Below are 16,925 nucleotides of genomic sequence, written 5' to 3' on the forward strand. Positions count from 1 at the left end.
TTTTTTTTTTGGTTGGTTAGTTTGTTTTTGCTAATCTAATTTTCATTTGGAATCTCATCAAGTGCATTCTGTAGAACACTGCTTACAAAGAAATGTATGTCAGCCAAGCCAAGCCTTAGAACTTCACAATCGTTTGAACTCAGTTTTAACTAAGGGCCTAATATTTATTTGTGTAGCAGAAACCAGTCATCATATTCTTTCCCTTCTCACTGTTAATGACAAAAGAACCCAGAAACTAGGAAGAACACATGGAAATTTGGTAGAGCCTCTATTGTGAATGCAGTCTTGGTATTGATATGTCCCTCCATCCAAAACATCCTGGTGTTCTTCCACAGCATAGTGAAGTACTAGGTACAGCATGGCCTCTTCAGGAAGCTTGCCTGCTTGTCACATTCTCATTCCATATTCCTCAAGGGGCTAAACTACCAGGTTCAGAATATCCACAAAACAGAAGTCCTCTCTGATATGTCAGTGTGCCACGCACATATTAAATTCCATTGGGCTGCAGTCAGATTTATACCAGAAGATATATACCTTTATATGAGAACATGCAAAACAAGCACCTGAAGTTTTAATAGAAATTAAAATTAAGGTTGAAATTTACAGAAGTGGAGTGAAAAGAACAACCAATTTCTAAATATTAGTGTCTTCACACAAGATGTTCACTTTGGTATCTCTTTTAGATTACTGCTTGTGACAACAGTCAAGGCACATCAAAAGAGAATGACATGAACCAAAATGCATTCTGTTGCCTTTTACAGTTTTTCATGCTGAAGGAAGTTTTCTTCCTGGGCCTTTCAGAATAACATCCCAAAGCATATGGTTTAAATTTCCTCAGGACTGTAACAAAATGTCTACAGGAGTGTTTTCCTAGTTAAGATTTAATAAATGGCAAACGTGATCCTCTCTTACCTGATACTGTCCATTTTGTAAATCTATTGTGATTGAGACACCACGATCCAGGCCTGCAGTATTAGTGAACACAGATGAAATCCAGGTGGTCCCAATGTCATCATCATTAATGTAATACAGAGGATGGGCTTCTGCATTCAACCTCAGCACTCTGTCATTAGTGGTATCATCTGCTCCATTAGGGATGCAGTACCTCTGTATCAATGGGTGCACCCGGGGATGGCTTCCAGGACAGCGGCACTCAGATTGGGTATGCAGGTGAGGAAATTTCCCAGAGAATACTTCCAAAATGTCTCTGTCACAGTGTGTATATATATATATGTATATATATATATAGAGAGAGAGAGAGAGAGAATAAAAAGAAAAAAAAATAAATTAAAAGTCACATCCATGATTAGAAAAGGACAAGTGCCATTTTGTGCCTCCATGTTCATCAATTTAAAGAAAAAACTTCATCTTAGATTGTAGTAGAAGTCCTACAGGTCTGGTTTTGTCTCACATAAGCGGGGCAATCAGCTAGGCATCAGGTCACACAGGGTCCCTACATAATCAAAGGTAAACAGCAGGCACCTTCAGAAGGTGTCTGTAAAGAAGAACTCTGCAGTTGCTTTGACTGCTCCACAGACATATACACAGTCAAGTGAAAGTGTCTAAAGCTAGGCAGGACACATCCAGCCCCATAAATGGAGGGCAAAAGACTCTTAAGATTTTATTACAGCATCATGTCTGATTTCAATCAGTAATCTGGACAGTGTTCTTAAGTGTACCATAGCATTGGCATACTGCCTCTAATCACAGGGAAGTTTAACATTTGCACTCAGGTGCTCCAAACATCAGTTTGACTGATATCACATTACACTTTCAAAAACTTGGATATAGATATTTTCATTTTTAACTAACTTTAATACCAATGCCCACTTTTTAGCTACATCAGCCTATGATTGCTCTAGTTTCTTCCTACAGCCCATGTCAAAGCCATTGAATCACTTCAGATCCCTCTGAACCGAAACAGATACATAGCTAGCTAGGCAGGAAAGCAGACAGATATAGGAACAACATGAACATATTACCTAAGCCTTTATCTGTTCATCTCTGCTGTACAGAAAGTGTTTTGTGAGCTGACAAGACACTGAATTTTTAAATTGAAAACCTCTCAATTTCCCCATTTTCCTGCTTTATCCATAAGAACATAATTGTTATCTACTTAAGTAAATAAATACTTGTTAGCTGCCACTGCAAAATTCCACAGAACCCAAAGCTAGATTTTAGGTAGCCAAAGATTTAAATTGATATGCAGGCAAGAATTTCCTTCACAGTTTATCCCAGATAGACATTTTACAACAAGTTATTTAGGGGATTATTCCCATTAGGTTGCAAAACTTAATAAAATACCTCATCTTTCAATTTTTAAATTCTATTCATTTCACTGATTGAAGTTGTAGTTCAAAGGATTTGACAAGCATCACTCTGAAAGAATACAGCCAACATGATTTTTGTATAACTTTCAATTCAGATACATATTAATACTTTATATTCAGAAGAGCTCAGTTCATCATAATGTCCTGCAGACAGCTGAGCTTCTAGGAAACTACTCTACATCTTATTGAAAGACCATCATTAAGTAGCCTTAAGGTCTGCAGTCACAAGTGTCATTGCGTATAGCCTACCCAGAAGCACCACACAGACAAATAAGACCTGACTATTTCTGGCTAGCTTGAATTGACTAGATTAATCCAGCATGAGTTGGGTAACAAAGGTAACATTTCTTTGTAATGCACTAGGAAGGGAGGCTGGAGGGCAACAGAAATTGCAGTGGCAACCCTAATTTGGCCTCAGGAATGGAGGAAGTCAAAGCAATTGCCCAGGGCTATTGGTCTGAACTCCCAAAGTCATTGGCACCTTATAGTGACAATCTAATCCAGAAAGCAATGAATACTTAAGACAATGGAACCTTGAGATAGGGGTGTGTGTTTAGGAAGAGCATCAAGAATACCTGACACGGTCTGATAGCATGGGGAAGCTGATAGCAGAGGAAAAGAACTGCTAAGGACCGGACCCAAATTCACAGCCATGAAGCCAGCATGCTTATCAGTTCAAGTGCCCGTCCTCTTCATCTGAATCACTAGTGTTGGAGCAGTCTAAACTGGACTGGCCTGCTATACTTCCTTCTGTATCCTACATGGAGCTCTGGGAAATCCTGGCAAACTTCACCCAGCAAGATAAAAAATTTATCAGCACACATTATTATGTCAGAATTAGGATGAGTTGAAAACACCTAGACAGTTTGTAAGCACTGAAATCTAGCAAGTGGGTATCACTAAGTTGTAACAGAAACAACAATGACAAGGAAAGTACACATTTATTATTGAGTGCTGAGTGTTGATACACATATCCTACACATACTACTACATGCACTAGCTATATAGGATCATAGAATCATAGAAACAATAAGGTTGGAAAAGACCTCAAAGATCAGCAAGTCCAACCTGTCACCCAAGACCTCATGACTAGTAAACCATGGCACTAAGTGCCACATCCAATCCCCTCTTGAACACCTCCAGGGATGGTGACTCCACCACCTCCCTGGGCAGCCCATTCTTATGGCTAACAACTCGAGCCTAAACTTCCCCTGGTGCAGCTTGAGACTGTGTCCTCTTGTTCTGGTGCTGGTTGCCCACAGTGTCTCAAGGTGTTAGCACACTGGGCATGCAAGCTGCTGTGTTTCACTTTAGTGAGCAGCAAAAAACCCAGTCCTAGGCATGCATGTGTAACTATTCCAATCCAGCTCTTACTATCTGGAAATTTATTCTTACTGAAACTTCAAAATTTTATTAGAAAGGATTCCTTCTATGCTAACAGATGTGGGTTTGATCTCTGGTTGTGTTCAAGAGCAATATCAAAATATATTGTTACTAGCTAACAATTGCAAAAAGTAATCAACATCATCCTCACAATACTTCAGAAGCAAACCACATTAAATCATTGAATTTATTTTAACTTGGCATTTTTTAGGTTAAAAGTCATCTTTGAAATAGGGGTTCAGTAAACTCTATCATAAGCAATCATCTAAAGCAGACAGCTGGGAAAGTGCCGCACTTTGGGAAGTAAGTATCTTGTTCTCCCTTCTTTCTTCTCACTACACTCTTATTTTTTTGCAAAAGTAAAGATTCTTTACCTGTTTGTAAGTGCCACTGGGTAAAATCGAAAATCTTGCATTCTTCCGACAAATTGCTCTAGACCTAGGAAAATATGCTATAAATAAGTAAGCTACTGAGCAGGATGCAGCTTTACGCTGCAGGACAGCACCTTTAATTCAGCATGCAAAGACTTCTCTTGCACAATTACCCCTCCTGAATGAAACCATCTTGGTCCTGGGCAAAACTGTAGAGGGCAGTGACTTTATTTTTTTATTTTTTTATAAAAAAGAATGATTTATAATAACTTTATAAGAACATTTTGTACCTATCTCTTTTCTGATTAGAGAGGTGGCACAAGGATCGGCTCATTAGACAGAAGTAATGAGCCAGTCCATGTGCCACCTCTAATTAGAGAAGAGATACAGTAGGTACAACTGTACCTATCAATTCATACAATAAAGATAAAAAGCACTTAAAAATATTCCTTTCTATTATACACTTATTAGGTAGCCAGTATTTAGAATCTAAATCTCAACAAAACAAATCTCCAAATGCAAGCATCAAAAAATAAGGCACAGAATCACTTTCTTGCCCAAGAGCACAGTACAGTTGTTTAACTGACATATAGTTATATTCAGGAGTTAGCTTCAAACTGTGTCTGTTCCCAAAGAGCAATAGTCAGTATTTTTATCATCTGCAGAGCCAAGAATTTGTGGAGAGCAAGAAAACATCTCTCAGCTGTTCTTCAATGATCATGTCATGACATAGTACATATACAATTCCAGATGCAGAAGAGTAGTAAGACTATCAGGCATCTCTAGAGGCTAAAGGATTCTCATTCTGCTAGTAGTTTACATGAGTATTCATAGAATTGAAGAACAGAAACAGCCAGAAACCTTTAGCTCTATTTCTGACTCTAGAGCACAACATAGCCTAGTGGTCACACACAATCTTATTCTGAAATAGTTTCAGGTGTTTACTCAGAAAAACTATGAGTGTAAATTAATGGAACACATTGGTTTACATATCTACATTTCAGAAGATGCAGGAAAACCTACATATATGCAGTAGCATATAGAATAAGTTAGCACCCTACAGAATCAAGTACCAAATATGTCTTTCAGCTCCTATTTTGAGAAAGCTAATTGCATAATAGGGATTTTCTCCTGCAGGAAGGTAAAACACCTAAGTATATAGATAAAATGATTCTCACATACTTTTTAACTACATTGTGGAGATCTTATTTTGGATATTCCAGTGCATTCCACTAAAATACTACAAGATTTACCTGTGAAGCTTTGTCCAATTTGCAGTGTGCCATCAGCATCTGCAATTGTTCCCACGAGTATCCTTGAATCAAAAGGTGTGTTGTCATCTTCCCAGCCATTCAAGAAGAAACTAATTCTGCTGTGATGTACCTATAGAATCAATGTAAAGGGGCAACACATGCTTCATTATGCAATCACTTTGATTTCTCTACATGCTACATCTATCACTGATTAACCATTAACATTACTTCAGCATACTTGCTGTGTGCCTTTGTTTTCAGTGCCTAATGAAAGTAGTTCCCTCTTTTCTGTTCATCCATTAGCAATTCAGTTAATAAGATCATAGCTCAGATTCACAGAGTATAAAATTTCTACAGCCCTTAAATCAAAGAAGAAACCATAGTACAGTGATCTCTTGGGGAGGGGGAAGAAAGGAGCAGGAGAATGGTGGGTCTCTTTCACAAGGTATGGGGCTGGTTACAGCTACATTACTTCTTCAGGCCATGGACACGTTACAGCTGTCAGAGCTCTTCTCACACACATCAGTTCAAACAAGCCTCAAGGGGCTACATACCATACTCAGGATAACCAAATGCAGCATGTTTCAGCCAGGCCTCTAACACTCCTCCAAAATGCCTCTCTAACCCCAGCATGTTTCTTTCTACAGGGTCTGAAGGGAATGGTATAGGAACTGGCTACATCTTCTTTACACCCAGTGGGTAATTCTCTTATATCAAGGGAACCCTTGGCTAAAAATATGCATTCAGCTAGCACCCCAGGGTACTGTTTTCTGCAAGTGTTCCCTTCCCTGCCAATTCATTTTAAATTTGAGCTAACATTCATTGAAATTCTTTATGGCATTCTCCCAGCTCCACAAAGTCACAAGATGCTGAGCTTTTACAAAGTACTTTTTTTTTGTTGTTGTTTGGGGTTTTTTTCATTAAAAATTCTCATGTTAAGATTACATAAAATTGGAAAAGTTTAATAATATGGGAGTGCCTTACAATGTATGAAATTCAATACTCAAAAAATGCAGGCACCTATGAAATGAAAACTGGAGGCATTGTAGCTGTAGTCTGCTTCCTGTGAATTCATTATAGAAACTAAGTCAAACTTACACAAAACTTTTGAACTGTTGATGTGTTTTGGATAAATTTAGTTTAGTTGAGAAAGTCTTTTCTTTGGAAAACTGAAATTCCTTGACTTTTAGCATTATTTAGTTTGCATAAGGCTTATTTCATGTAACAGCTTGGTAGCTTTCAGATTCTGAAACATTGTTTTGTCGTTGCCAATTTACAGAGTGTGATTTTCATTTTGGATTATGCCCGGTGAATCGTGTCTACAGAGGCCAAACAAAACTAGAGTGCTTCAGCCTGTCTTGATATCCACACTAATCAAAATAGAATAAACCTTGAACAATTGCTTCCATAAGAACAATACATATGTGAGGACAAGCCGAAGCTTTACAAGCCATAATAATTTGTTGCAAAGGGGAAAGCCAGAACCTGAAAAAAATATCAGTTTGAAACCCACAATATAGGCACTCATAATACTATCCAACCAATAATGTCTTTCAAATTTCAGACCAAGATAAACAGACGCAATTATCTATAAATCTGAGCTCAGTTGATCATCATCAGTGCCTGGGGCAACACGAGTCTATCAGTATTTTGAGAAAGAAAATATGAAATGAGGTGGAGGCTTTACTTTGGATGGTTTTCTTTTTTAAAATTTATTTATTTAGCATTACACAAAATTGTACAGATGAATTTTTCTACTTAAAGTGCACTTTTCAAACACACACATGCATGCCGAGCTTTATTGCCGTTTCCAGATTCGGTCAATATTTCCCAAATTTAGACAGGAATATTTATTGCCCTTCCACTGATGGAAATTTGAAGGCTATTATCATAATTACTAAGCCCTGAGATCTGTTCAAAAAGTTATTGCATATGAGTTTCACTGCTCAAAATACATCTCTACATTTTAAATTATCTTTTGTGTTGACACATCAATGACCCAAATACAATAGTTTTTTATTTAATTTTAATTCAAAGCCCTCTAAACATCTGATGCCCTATTTGCAAGAGCCTAAGTATATGTGTATATGGCAGTTGCATTGCAATTTTTTTCTGCATCACATTTTTTACAGCCTGTTACTGTCATTTGGTGTTTGACTGTTATCATCATAAAAGATACAGGCTTTTCTACTTTGTTATTTGTAGCATTATCTCATGTTTTACAACATCTTTGCACAACATGCCCGCACATGAAATATAACTAGTGAAAAGTTCTCAGTGGTATTAATGCATAAAAAAGAATGTGGTTCCATCTCTACTGTCTTTACCCAGCCAAAAGCTGATGAACAGCCAATTTTCCTTTATCACATTAGCACAGCCATGAGGGAAACACATTTGTTCTAGTCAGCTACACTAAAGATACTATTACCAATCTAACATATACATGTTTTATATCAGCAGTATTCTCAGAGTATGAGGGAGCCAACAATATATTAACACTAGCATGACAGTTTATTTAAGAAAAGAAAATTGTCTCTGTAGAGGGACAGAAGTTAGAAATGTATGGCTAAAGCTCAGTGTCACTGGTCTAATAAAGGTAATAATTCTTAAGCTTTCTTTATAGCAGGTAACACTCCTGTGGCAGCTCTGTCATATCATTCAAATAAAAATGTTGTCTTTTACAAGTTTAAGAGTACCTTTATTTTTAGTCAGAGATGAAACATGTTTCTGCTTTCCTGTTTTCACTGTAAAACATTTGTAAGTGGAATTCAGAAACCGGTGCACTCACCCCTCACTAGCTCCTTGCAAACTTAACTGCCTCAGACACAGCTTCAGTAAGACGTGATTCTGCCTCCCCCCATGGTAAGCAGAGCACTTACCTTCATGGACCCCTGACTAAAATCAGTGGGACTGTTTGTGACTTAACAGTGACAGAATTGGGCCCTAAGCCATCAGGTATTTTTACTTGTTGAAAATAGGTGACTAACGACAATTTTAAATCTCCCTCCCCCACCACCAATCTCTTTGTATTAAATAGGATTTAGAATAGTTGGGTTTAATATAGCACATCCCCAAGGTAGCCCTAAGCACTTTACAATGCTGAATTGGGTATCAGTAGTGCAGTGACTGTGCAAGGCAAAGGCAGCAGTCATTAGGCATTTGGCAGTAGCTCAATGTAACGATCCCCCGGCTGGTTATTAAAGGGGGTATGAATATCTGACATGGGAGGAAAATGTAGGAGGGAAACCATGTGTGGTATGAAAAAAAAAAAAAAAAAAAAAGAAAATCCCAGCAGCTCTCCACTGTAGGAGAGGAATATCTCAAAGTTTGGTATCACTTTAGGCAAAGATAAACAAGAAGGAAGGGTGGCACACTGGGTTGGTTGTTTGATGTGGTTATTTAAAGTCTCCTGACCATTAGCACTTAATTGCATAGAATACCACAGAAATAAAAGATTCATTTCCCTCCTGACTAAGACAACAGGATTATTCCCCTATTGTCTTTATTAGTAAGGCTAAATAGCAATTTGCCCCAAGAGAGTAACAGAAGATGCATAGAAAAGGTTCGCCTATTGGTCATGCAATGCACAGGACCAGAAGCCTGGGACATCAGCACTCTAATTCCATCTCTGAAACCATCTCTCCCTGCCATGTTTCCCTCCCTCTGTCAGATACTTAGCAAATCACCTCACAATGAGGTGGCAAGGATTAGCTACTAAGATAAATTCCCTCTGTATCTACATTAGCATCTGCCAATGCAATGCCTAATACCAACTTCAAGCAATGAAAAAGTTATTTGATGGTGAACAGAGATGGTGAAAGATATCCATAATCTTCCCTCTAATAGCATTCTTCTTGTGATCCAGAAGAGGTTCCAAGATGAGAGGTGATGGGCCAATACACTGACAGGCAAATTCCTCCAGTACATCACTTCTAACAGTTGTCCATCATAAGCAAATTGACCATCAGAACCAATGATACCAAATCAAATCACTTCCTAACCTAGGGAAGTTTCTCCACCTGTTAAGAATTTATGAAAGGTACTAATATGGAAAAAAGAATAAAAATATTAATAAATTTTTATTAATATGAAGATTTGCCAAAAAAAACCTATTGAATTCATTCTATGTACAGTTGGAACAGATATTTACAGTGGGAATGTACGGTATTTAGGCAAGTATAACAAATTTTAACAATTTTAAGCAAACTGGGAAGAACAACAGGGAAAGAGAGACTTCCCTGGCAAAACGGTGCTCAACCGCAGCAGGGGAGACTCAACAAGAACCGTTAAGCCAAGGAGGCAATGAATTAATTACTCACAAAGGGTTCTACTCCAAGTAGGGGGTGCTGCTGCTGTGTATCAGCTGTTGAGGCACATTGCCGGAGGGATTGCCCCGCTGGTCAGGCTTCAGCAGGACAGTGGGCGATACAACATGTTCAGTGAAGGGCTCTTGCATCTTCCTGGGTAAACTGAGGCATGGCAAAATTTCTAGTTGCAAGGGGAAGTGAGGCTTGAATCCTAAGGCTTGTGGCTTCTCAAGCTTGCAGTGAGTAGGCTCATGGCTTCTATCCCAGGTCGTGGACCAGGCAACTCAAGGCAAGGCAGGTTCAAGTGAGCAAGGCAAGGTGACTACAAACCAGTCTGTGTTTATCACTTGCCCGTGATTCATTTGGGCCAATAGGGCAACAAAAGCCAGCAAACAGTTACCCAATGAAAAGGGACTCTGCCAGGCTGTGGCCATAAAAGGCAGAAACATAAAAATAAATAAATAAAAGCTGGCGTTTTCCTGCTAACAGACATTTCCACCATGTTGCAGTAATTTGCGTAGCACAAAAGAAGCATCACAAACAAGTACCACACATCCAAACAGTTGTACCGGCTAAGACTAAGGGACTAACAATGGCAAAATGCAGAAACAAGAGTGCATAAAGGAGCATAGTAAGCATGTGTGACACTCTCCTCAGTATTCTGAACTACAACCCATGAGCAGCTTAGAGACTTATCAGCCACCCATGGTTTCTATATATTTAGTAGCTTTCCATGGATTTCTTTGCATGATTTTGTATAGCTGCTCCTTGAGTGCAAAATCTTGTAGTTTCCCCAAAGGGATGATTGATTCAAGAATACTGTAGTTTTTCTCTCTTTTTTGTTTAAGCCTTGAACTGCAGTGTTATCTATAGGTATAACACATAACAGTATAGTAAATGTACAAAGAACAAGTATAACAGGTATAAATGACCAGTATAACAAGTATAATAAAAAGAGGTATCATTTCAATAAAAACTACCAAAATGCTTTTCAAATAACGCCTAAGATTCCTTTTCATGAGCACCCACTTTGGGTATCAAGTAAAAGATGCACTTACAGTGATCCCCATTTTTGAGCATTAATTGCATTTTCCAAGCCAAAACAAGTTAGGGCAATCCTGAGACCAAAATCTACAATGCTTTGGTTTTCAGGTACTAACATACACTCATTACATCACAACATACATGTGTGATATCTGCCACGTTTAAGCAACATACACTTTCTCTTCACAGACTAGCCACCCTGTCACCAAAATGTCCCTTTACAGATATAGAAAGGCAATTGAGACAATTTTAGTCTCTTCCATGTAGAACTGAATTGCACCATTTCAGCCAAAATAAATGAAGTTAAGTAAGTGGATTCTTCTTCAGTGGACGCTATGATCTTTTTGCATCAGTAAGATTTTTCCATTAAAAATAAGTACTAATATTAATCCTACCCACATACCTTGTGTAAAATTATTTCTAATAAATAAGATAGGAAGGCAAGACATGGGAAAGAATCTTTTATGTCCCATTAAAATTGAGCAAAGCTCAATGTCTCTAACCAGAGATCAAAACTCCACTGCACTAAATGACATACAGCCCCAATGTGTTAGAATTTATAATTATTGTATGTTTCAAGACATACCTGCTTTTTAATAAGTACAAACTTTCCCTTTAGGTTATCTTTCCTATCCTAATATTTAATGGCATAGAAAATATTTATTTAAGTATTACAGATAAATTCAGGAGAGTGATTTCAAAATAACACCAAACTTTTCTACGGATTAAATACACATTCTTTTTACTCATAATCTTCATAGCTTCTAGTCACTATAAAATACAATTTTGACTTTAAGTTTCTTATCCTCATCTATTGTTCTAATAACTAGATCTCACGGTCTGGCAAGACAGATGAAGAAACCAGATGGATTCCTTCCCAGATTTGCAGGCCATAAATGAGGAGATACACAGTAGAGAGAACTCTGGCACAAAACATGAAAGAAAAAAAAGTCTTTTCTAGTTATTCAAGCCAAATGATACCAACACTGGCCTATTTAGTTATCCAGCCAACTTAGTCATGGCAAACACTTCAACTGTAACTTCAGCTCTTAAGGCTATTTATACCATCAAAGAGTCTCAGATGGCAGTGGCAGGAATGACCGACACACATAAAACAAGGACAAAACTGAGTAGAAAAAAAAATTGGTCTTCAGATAAATAGGAAATAGAATATATTCCAGTACATGTAGTGGACACCATGGGTTTCAAATAAGATGAGAAATAAGCAGTTCAAGGATCTATGATGTATACCAGACAATGAATGAGATTCTTCCAAATATCAGGTATCTGCAAGCTGATTCTTTTTTTAAGACCTGATTTTTAAGTTAAACAATAAAAGTTAGGAAGATGCAAATGCAGGATAAGTTTAAAAAAATCAATGCAAACTAAAACATAAATCTTGCCTGTCAAATATGATAAAACAAGCAAATAGTCCTCCAAATAAGTGATTAAAAAACCTCAAACAACCATTAAAGAAGCTTGATTTGCATAGTGTGTTCATAGCAAGAAAAATTATTTCTGAGGAAAAAAAGGTGATACACACTATGAAGAATTTTAAAGTGCTTTATGAAGAGCAATTAGGTAGCTATACAATTCACCTGTAAGGAATAACAACAACAAATTCCATTTATTTTCCAGATTAGCAAGCTGACAGAAATGACCCCTCCCTTTATTTGCTAAAGCAGCTCCAGACTCAATAAAGCTACACAGGCTCTTCAGAGATGTAAATGAAAGTAGAAGCTAGCATAAATGATTTGCTTAATCATTCAGAAATAATGAGGATTTGGAGATTATGAGAAATCAGGAGAAGCTGCAACACATGAAGCTCAAAAGTTAGTACATGCCATTACAATTTCTTACCATCACTTAATTGGGTGTGGTTCTTATAAAAGTTACTATCTAACATAGCTTGTTGTCAGTTAAAGTAATCAAGATTCAGAAAGTCCTTTTTTTTCTGCTAAATATATTGCAGTTTTCTTCCATCAAGAACTTCTTCAATGAGTTCATTCTATAGAAACAGACAGTGTATCAACACATTTTCTTCCAAGGTGAGAAAACAGATTAAGGTTATGACCAAAATGACAGGCCTGTGGCTTCCTTGAATACTTTAATAGAGTCAACAAATCAACAGTGGTCACTGATGCCAACAGATGAAGGAAGACAATAGATGGAAGGAAGGGAATTAGTGATGCTGCTATAATGGCTTAATCAGAAATTTGAGCATAAAAATCTTTTTCACCTTCAGCCTGTCTAAATAGGCTTTTTTTGCCTGCTCATATAAAGATATACAGCATATTTTACCACTGGGGCACACGTGGGTTCGCATCTCTGCTCTGCAAAAGCAGGTGCAAAACAGAAGCGTAATGGTTAATAAAAGACACAGTCAAAAGGGGTTTGCATGTGATAGAGGCATGTGTTTCTGTATTTTCTTGCATAATTGCAAATCTTGCTGAAGCTGCAGTTACAGCAGCTTCCACACAGCTCTAATATTTTGAAAGTGAATTTCTGCAAAGAGGAAAGGTCAGTGACACAAATCTAAGCAACACAAAGTTGACAATGGGAATTTTGGGATAAAAGAAAATAAGCAGGCACCACTAGTATAAATCCAAGTTTACTCTCACCTCTCAGCCACAATTTAACACCCTCCTCCAGTGAATAAATAGCAGAATTTACACATCCTGAATGTTCACCTCAAATGCTTCTTCTATTTTGCATTTTTCTACTAATTTTAATTTCTCCTGTTCTGCTTTAGAAAAAGAGGTGCAGTAGTTTCCACAGCCTAACCTCTCTGCAGATGTGTCAGGATCCCATGCCATCCCCACCTCCTATTCCACATGTGATTTGCCAGCACTGGTGCACAGCCTGCTCACACAGTCCTATGCTGCTTATTTCTCCTTACAGCACACCACACAGCCAAACCCAGATCAAAAGCCTTAACTAAATGGACAATTCAGGAATAAGCACTGTAATACATTTTTGTGGTGTAAGTACATTTTGGCAGTGAGATTATTACTATGGACATTTTGGCAGATGTGTTACATACAGCAAAATCCCCTGTGCTTTTTTTTCTTTTTACTTTATTATTATTATTTTCCCTTAAAAAACACAACCCTAAAATAAAGAGTTTGCTTTTAGTCTTTTGCTCTTTGCATTTTACTCGGTTTTATTTGCAATGAAAATTGAGACAACACAGAGGGAACTTGGCAGATCTAAAGCTTGGCAAGAGATATTGAATTTATGTAGCAAACATATGAGAACAAGAATATGTCAGGAGGAATTTGTCTGGGATCTTGTTCTCAAACAGACCAAAAAAAGATGCTAATAACCATGTTAACAGGGACAGGGGAATGGGTATGGGTGTGGGGGTGTGTAGAAATTAAAGAATCTGTCCAGAGGCACAAGCCAGCGAGGATAATTTGTCTTCGTAAGACTTGACAAATGAATGACACCACCTGTACCAGTAAAAGAATTCACTGATGAATTTTCCCATGAGCTTGGAGCTGCATAAGCTAGAACCCTGTCTCAATCGCATTTCTATTTCCTATAAAGTACAGGAGAAAAAGAACCACCTTATACAACTATTGCAGTTACTTAAAATCTTCAGTGTTGCTTCTAGACTGTTTGCAGCAAATTCGACAGATATGCCCATAATAAAATTTATTTTGCCTGCTGTTATTAAATTCATTTATTCACATTTCTAAATTCTCATGTTTCCATATACAGATACGATACTACCCACATATGGTAAAAACAATGACATTTTTAAGCTACAATAAATCTGCACTTCTGAGTAAATGCAACAACTACTACTCCCATATTTCAAGCCTTTGAAGCAACTTGGCTGCAAGCATGAAGGAAAAGACCACAAGATGCAACTCTGACATCTATGTAGGTTTTACTCTGATGCTTTTCGCAGAAGCACCGCCAAGTTTGGAAGAGACCTCAAAGATCATCAAGTCCAGCCTATTACCACAGACTTTGGTTGGTTCTCAGGTCAAATAACATCTTAGATGAAGACAAAGAGAGGTTTGGACTCATTGCAATCACATTAAGTAATAGCATGGTCAGGAAGTGCTTAAGTTAACATTCATGATTAAGGGAGATTCCTTAGTTTCTAACTGTCATTTTTAGACGGAAACCCTGCCAATGTAGTTCTAGGCTGAGTTTCATTCTCCAACTATGACCAAAAACAAACTCTGACCTCTCACAAGAGCACACCAGTCTAGAGGAAATATGCAACAAGAAATCACAAAAATCACAGAATGATAGATATTGGAAAGGATTTCTAGGGATCCTTGAGTCCAATCTCCTTGCTAAAGCAGGTTTTCCTACATCAGGTTGCACAAGAACATGTCCAGATGTGTTTTGAAAGTCTCCAGAGAAGGAGGCTCTGGGCAGGCTGTTCCAATGCTCTGGCACCCTCACAGTGAAGACATTTTTTCCTTATGTTTAGCCACAACTTCCTGTGTTCCAGGTTTTGCTCATTGCCCCTTGTGCTCCTGTTGGGCAGCACCCAAATTAGTTCAGCACCATCCTCTTGACACCTGCTTTTTAGGTATTTATAAGCATTGATAAGATCCCTTCTCAGTCTCCTCTTTTCCAGGCTAAAAGAGACCCAGGTCTGTCAGCCTCTCTCCTAAGTGATGCTCCAGTCCCTTAATCATCGTTGTAACCCTCTGTTGGACTCTCTCCAGTAGTTCTCTGTCTCAAACTCTGGAGACCAGAACTGAACACAACACTCCAGATGTGCTTTATATGTGTTTAAAGGCTTTAATTTACTACATATTTTATTTTCAGTTCATTCATATAGAAATTCAAGGATTCTGCATTCCTGCTTTTCTCTAAAAGAAAGAAGCAAGAAGCCTCTTTAAGCTCTACAAGAAAATCACCTTCATCTCAAATTGTGAACGGAAACAGTATGCACACAAACTACTTGCTGTCAAATAACTGATTTTAGCCTCAAATTCAGAATGCAGCCTTAAGCTGACTAGGAGTCTGCATGGGAAATGGCTTGAAATAACTCAAATTTTTTTTAAAAAAAGAGTTATTTTCCAGTATGCTCCAAACAAGATTTCAATAAGCATAAGTTGACCATAACCAGGATCAACTAACCAGATCAGTTAATTAAACTGTATTTTAACCTGGACTATTTTCAGACCTGGAAAGATTCCTTTCATTACCAGAGAGGATGTGCACACACATAAGTATTTGATAACACTGTTCACAATCTCTTTGCAGAATGCAGCAGATTTTAACTTTCAGAGATATAACAGGGTAAAAACATCTGTGTTGAATATATTTTCCTTCAGGTCAGCAAACTGGTAGAATACCAGGAATACAATTCATCTTTGGTTTTATGCTCTATTTTTTTCTTTCTGTTACTCTTATTACTAGACTTTGACAGATACTTTTCCAGGAGTTCCTGATTTAAAAAAAAATAATCCTAGATTAGATTGCTTTTGAAATTAAAATTCCCTAAATGAGAAAACCCCACCATTTCTTTAATACTGAACTTGACTCATCACAACATTCCATCCAGAGATAACAAGTGGACAGACTAGTACTTCAGCTGTGAATATATTTAAATGTAGACATACACATGCAGTATTAGGAAGGCAAAAACAGGATATGAAATAAACATAAGGCATCAGCTCTAAGCTCACTGTCAAGAATATTCCAAGGCTTCCAACCACAGAGTTCAGCTGAAGGTAGCTATCTGTCAAATGTAATCTGTGCAAGTGAATATGCTTAAGCTGGTGCTATGAAACAACCAAAATTGCTTTGGTCTTATTGACATTCAATTGCAAGAAGTTGCAGCTCATCTAGTCCAATAGACATCTGACAACACCATGAGTGTTTCAGTGACAGAAAGCTTTAAATATAGATGCAACTATCATCACAATACACATGGGAATAAACTCTACCATCCCTCATACCATCTTTAGAAACTGGTCATTGACTGGATGCCATAAGACCACATGGTCATCCTCTCTGCCTGTTACCAGTTTCTGTAGGTAACAGATCATTGTGACTTAAGACAGTGTACACAGACTGATAGACAGAAAAAGTGCACTTGATCTTTCATCACTCTCTCACTAAATCTCTCCCTTAATTCTACTTTTGCCATTATCTTTTTGTTCACCATTTAAAAATAAAATATCAGATCAAAATTTGTTCAAATTGTTTGCTTTAATTAAAGGCCAGATCTTGAGCTATTATAAATTGCCTTCAGCTTCA

The 16,925-nt window shown here is 37.6% G+C and overlaps 1 protein-coding gene across 1 annotated transcript in view; it reads right to left on the reverse strand.

The window, feature by feature from the left end:
• The window catches only part of USH2A (usherin), a 378,576-nt gene that overhangs the window by 341,844 nt on the left and 19,807 nt on the right, over positions 1-16,925 (reverse strand). Inside the window, exons 3-5 of the mRNA XM_068153470.1 lie at positions 5,338-5,467; positions 4,088-4,151; positions 913-1,207 (exon numbers count right to left, since the gene is read on the reverse strand). Of these exons, the coding sequence (XP_068009571.1) occupies positions 913-1,207; positions 4,088-4,151; positions 5,338-5,467 (489 nt within the window). The remainder of the gene's footprint in view (positions 1-912; positions 1,208-4,087; positions 4,152-5,337; positions 5,468-16,925) is intronic.

Source organism: Melanerpes formicivorus, unplaced genomic scaffold, assembly GCF_026170545.1.
Source record: "Melanerpes formicivorus ecotype bairdi unplaced genomic scaffold, bMelFor1.0.p_v2 SCAF_26, whole genome shotgun sequence".
Taxonomy (NCBI): domain Eukaryota; kingdom Metazoa; phylum Chordata; class Aves; order Piciformes; family Picidae; genus Melanerpes; species Melanerpes formicivorus.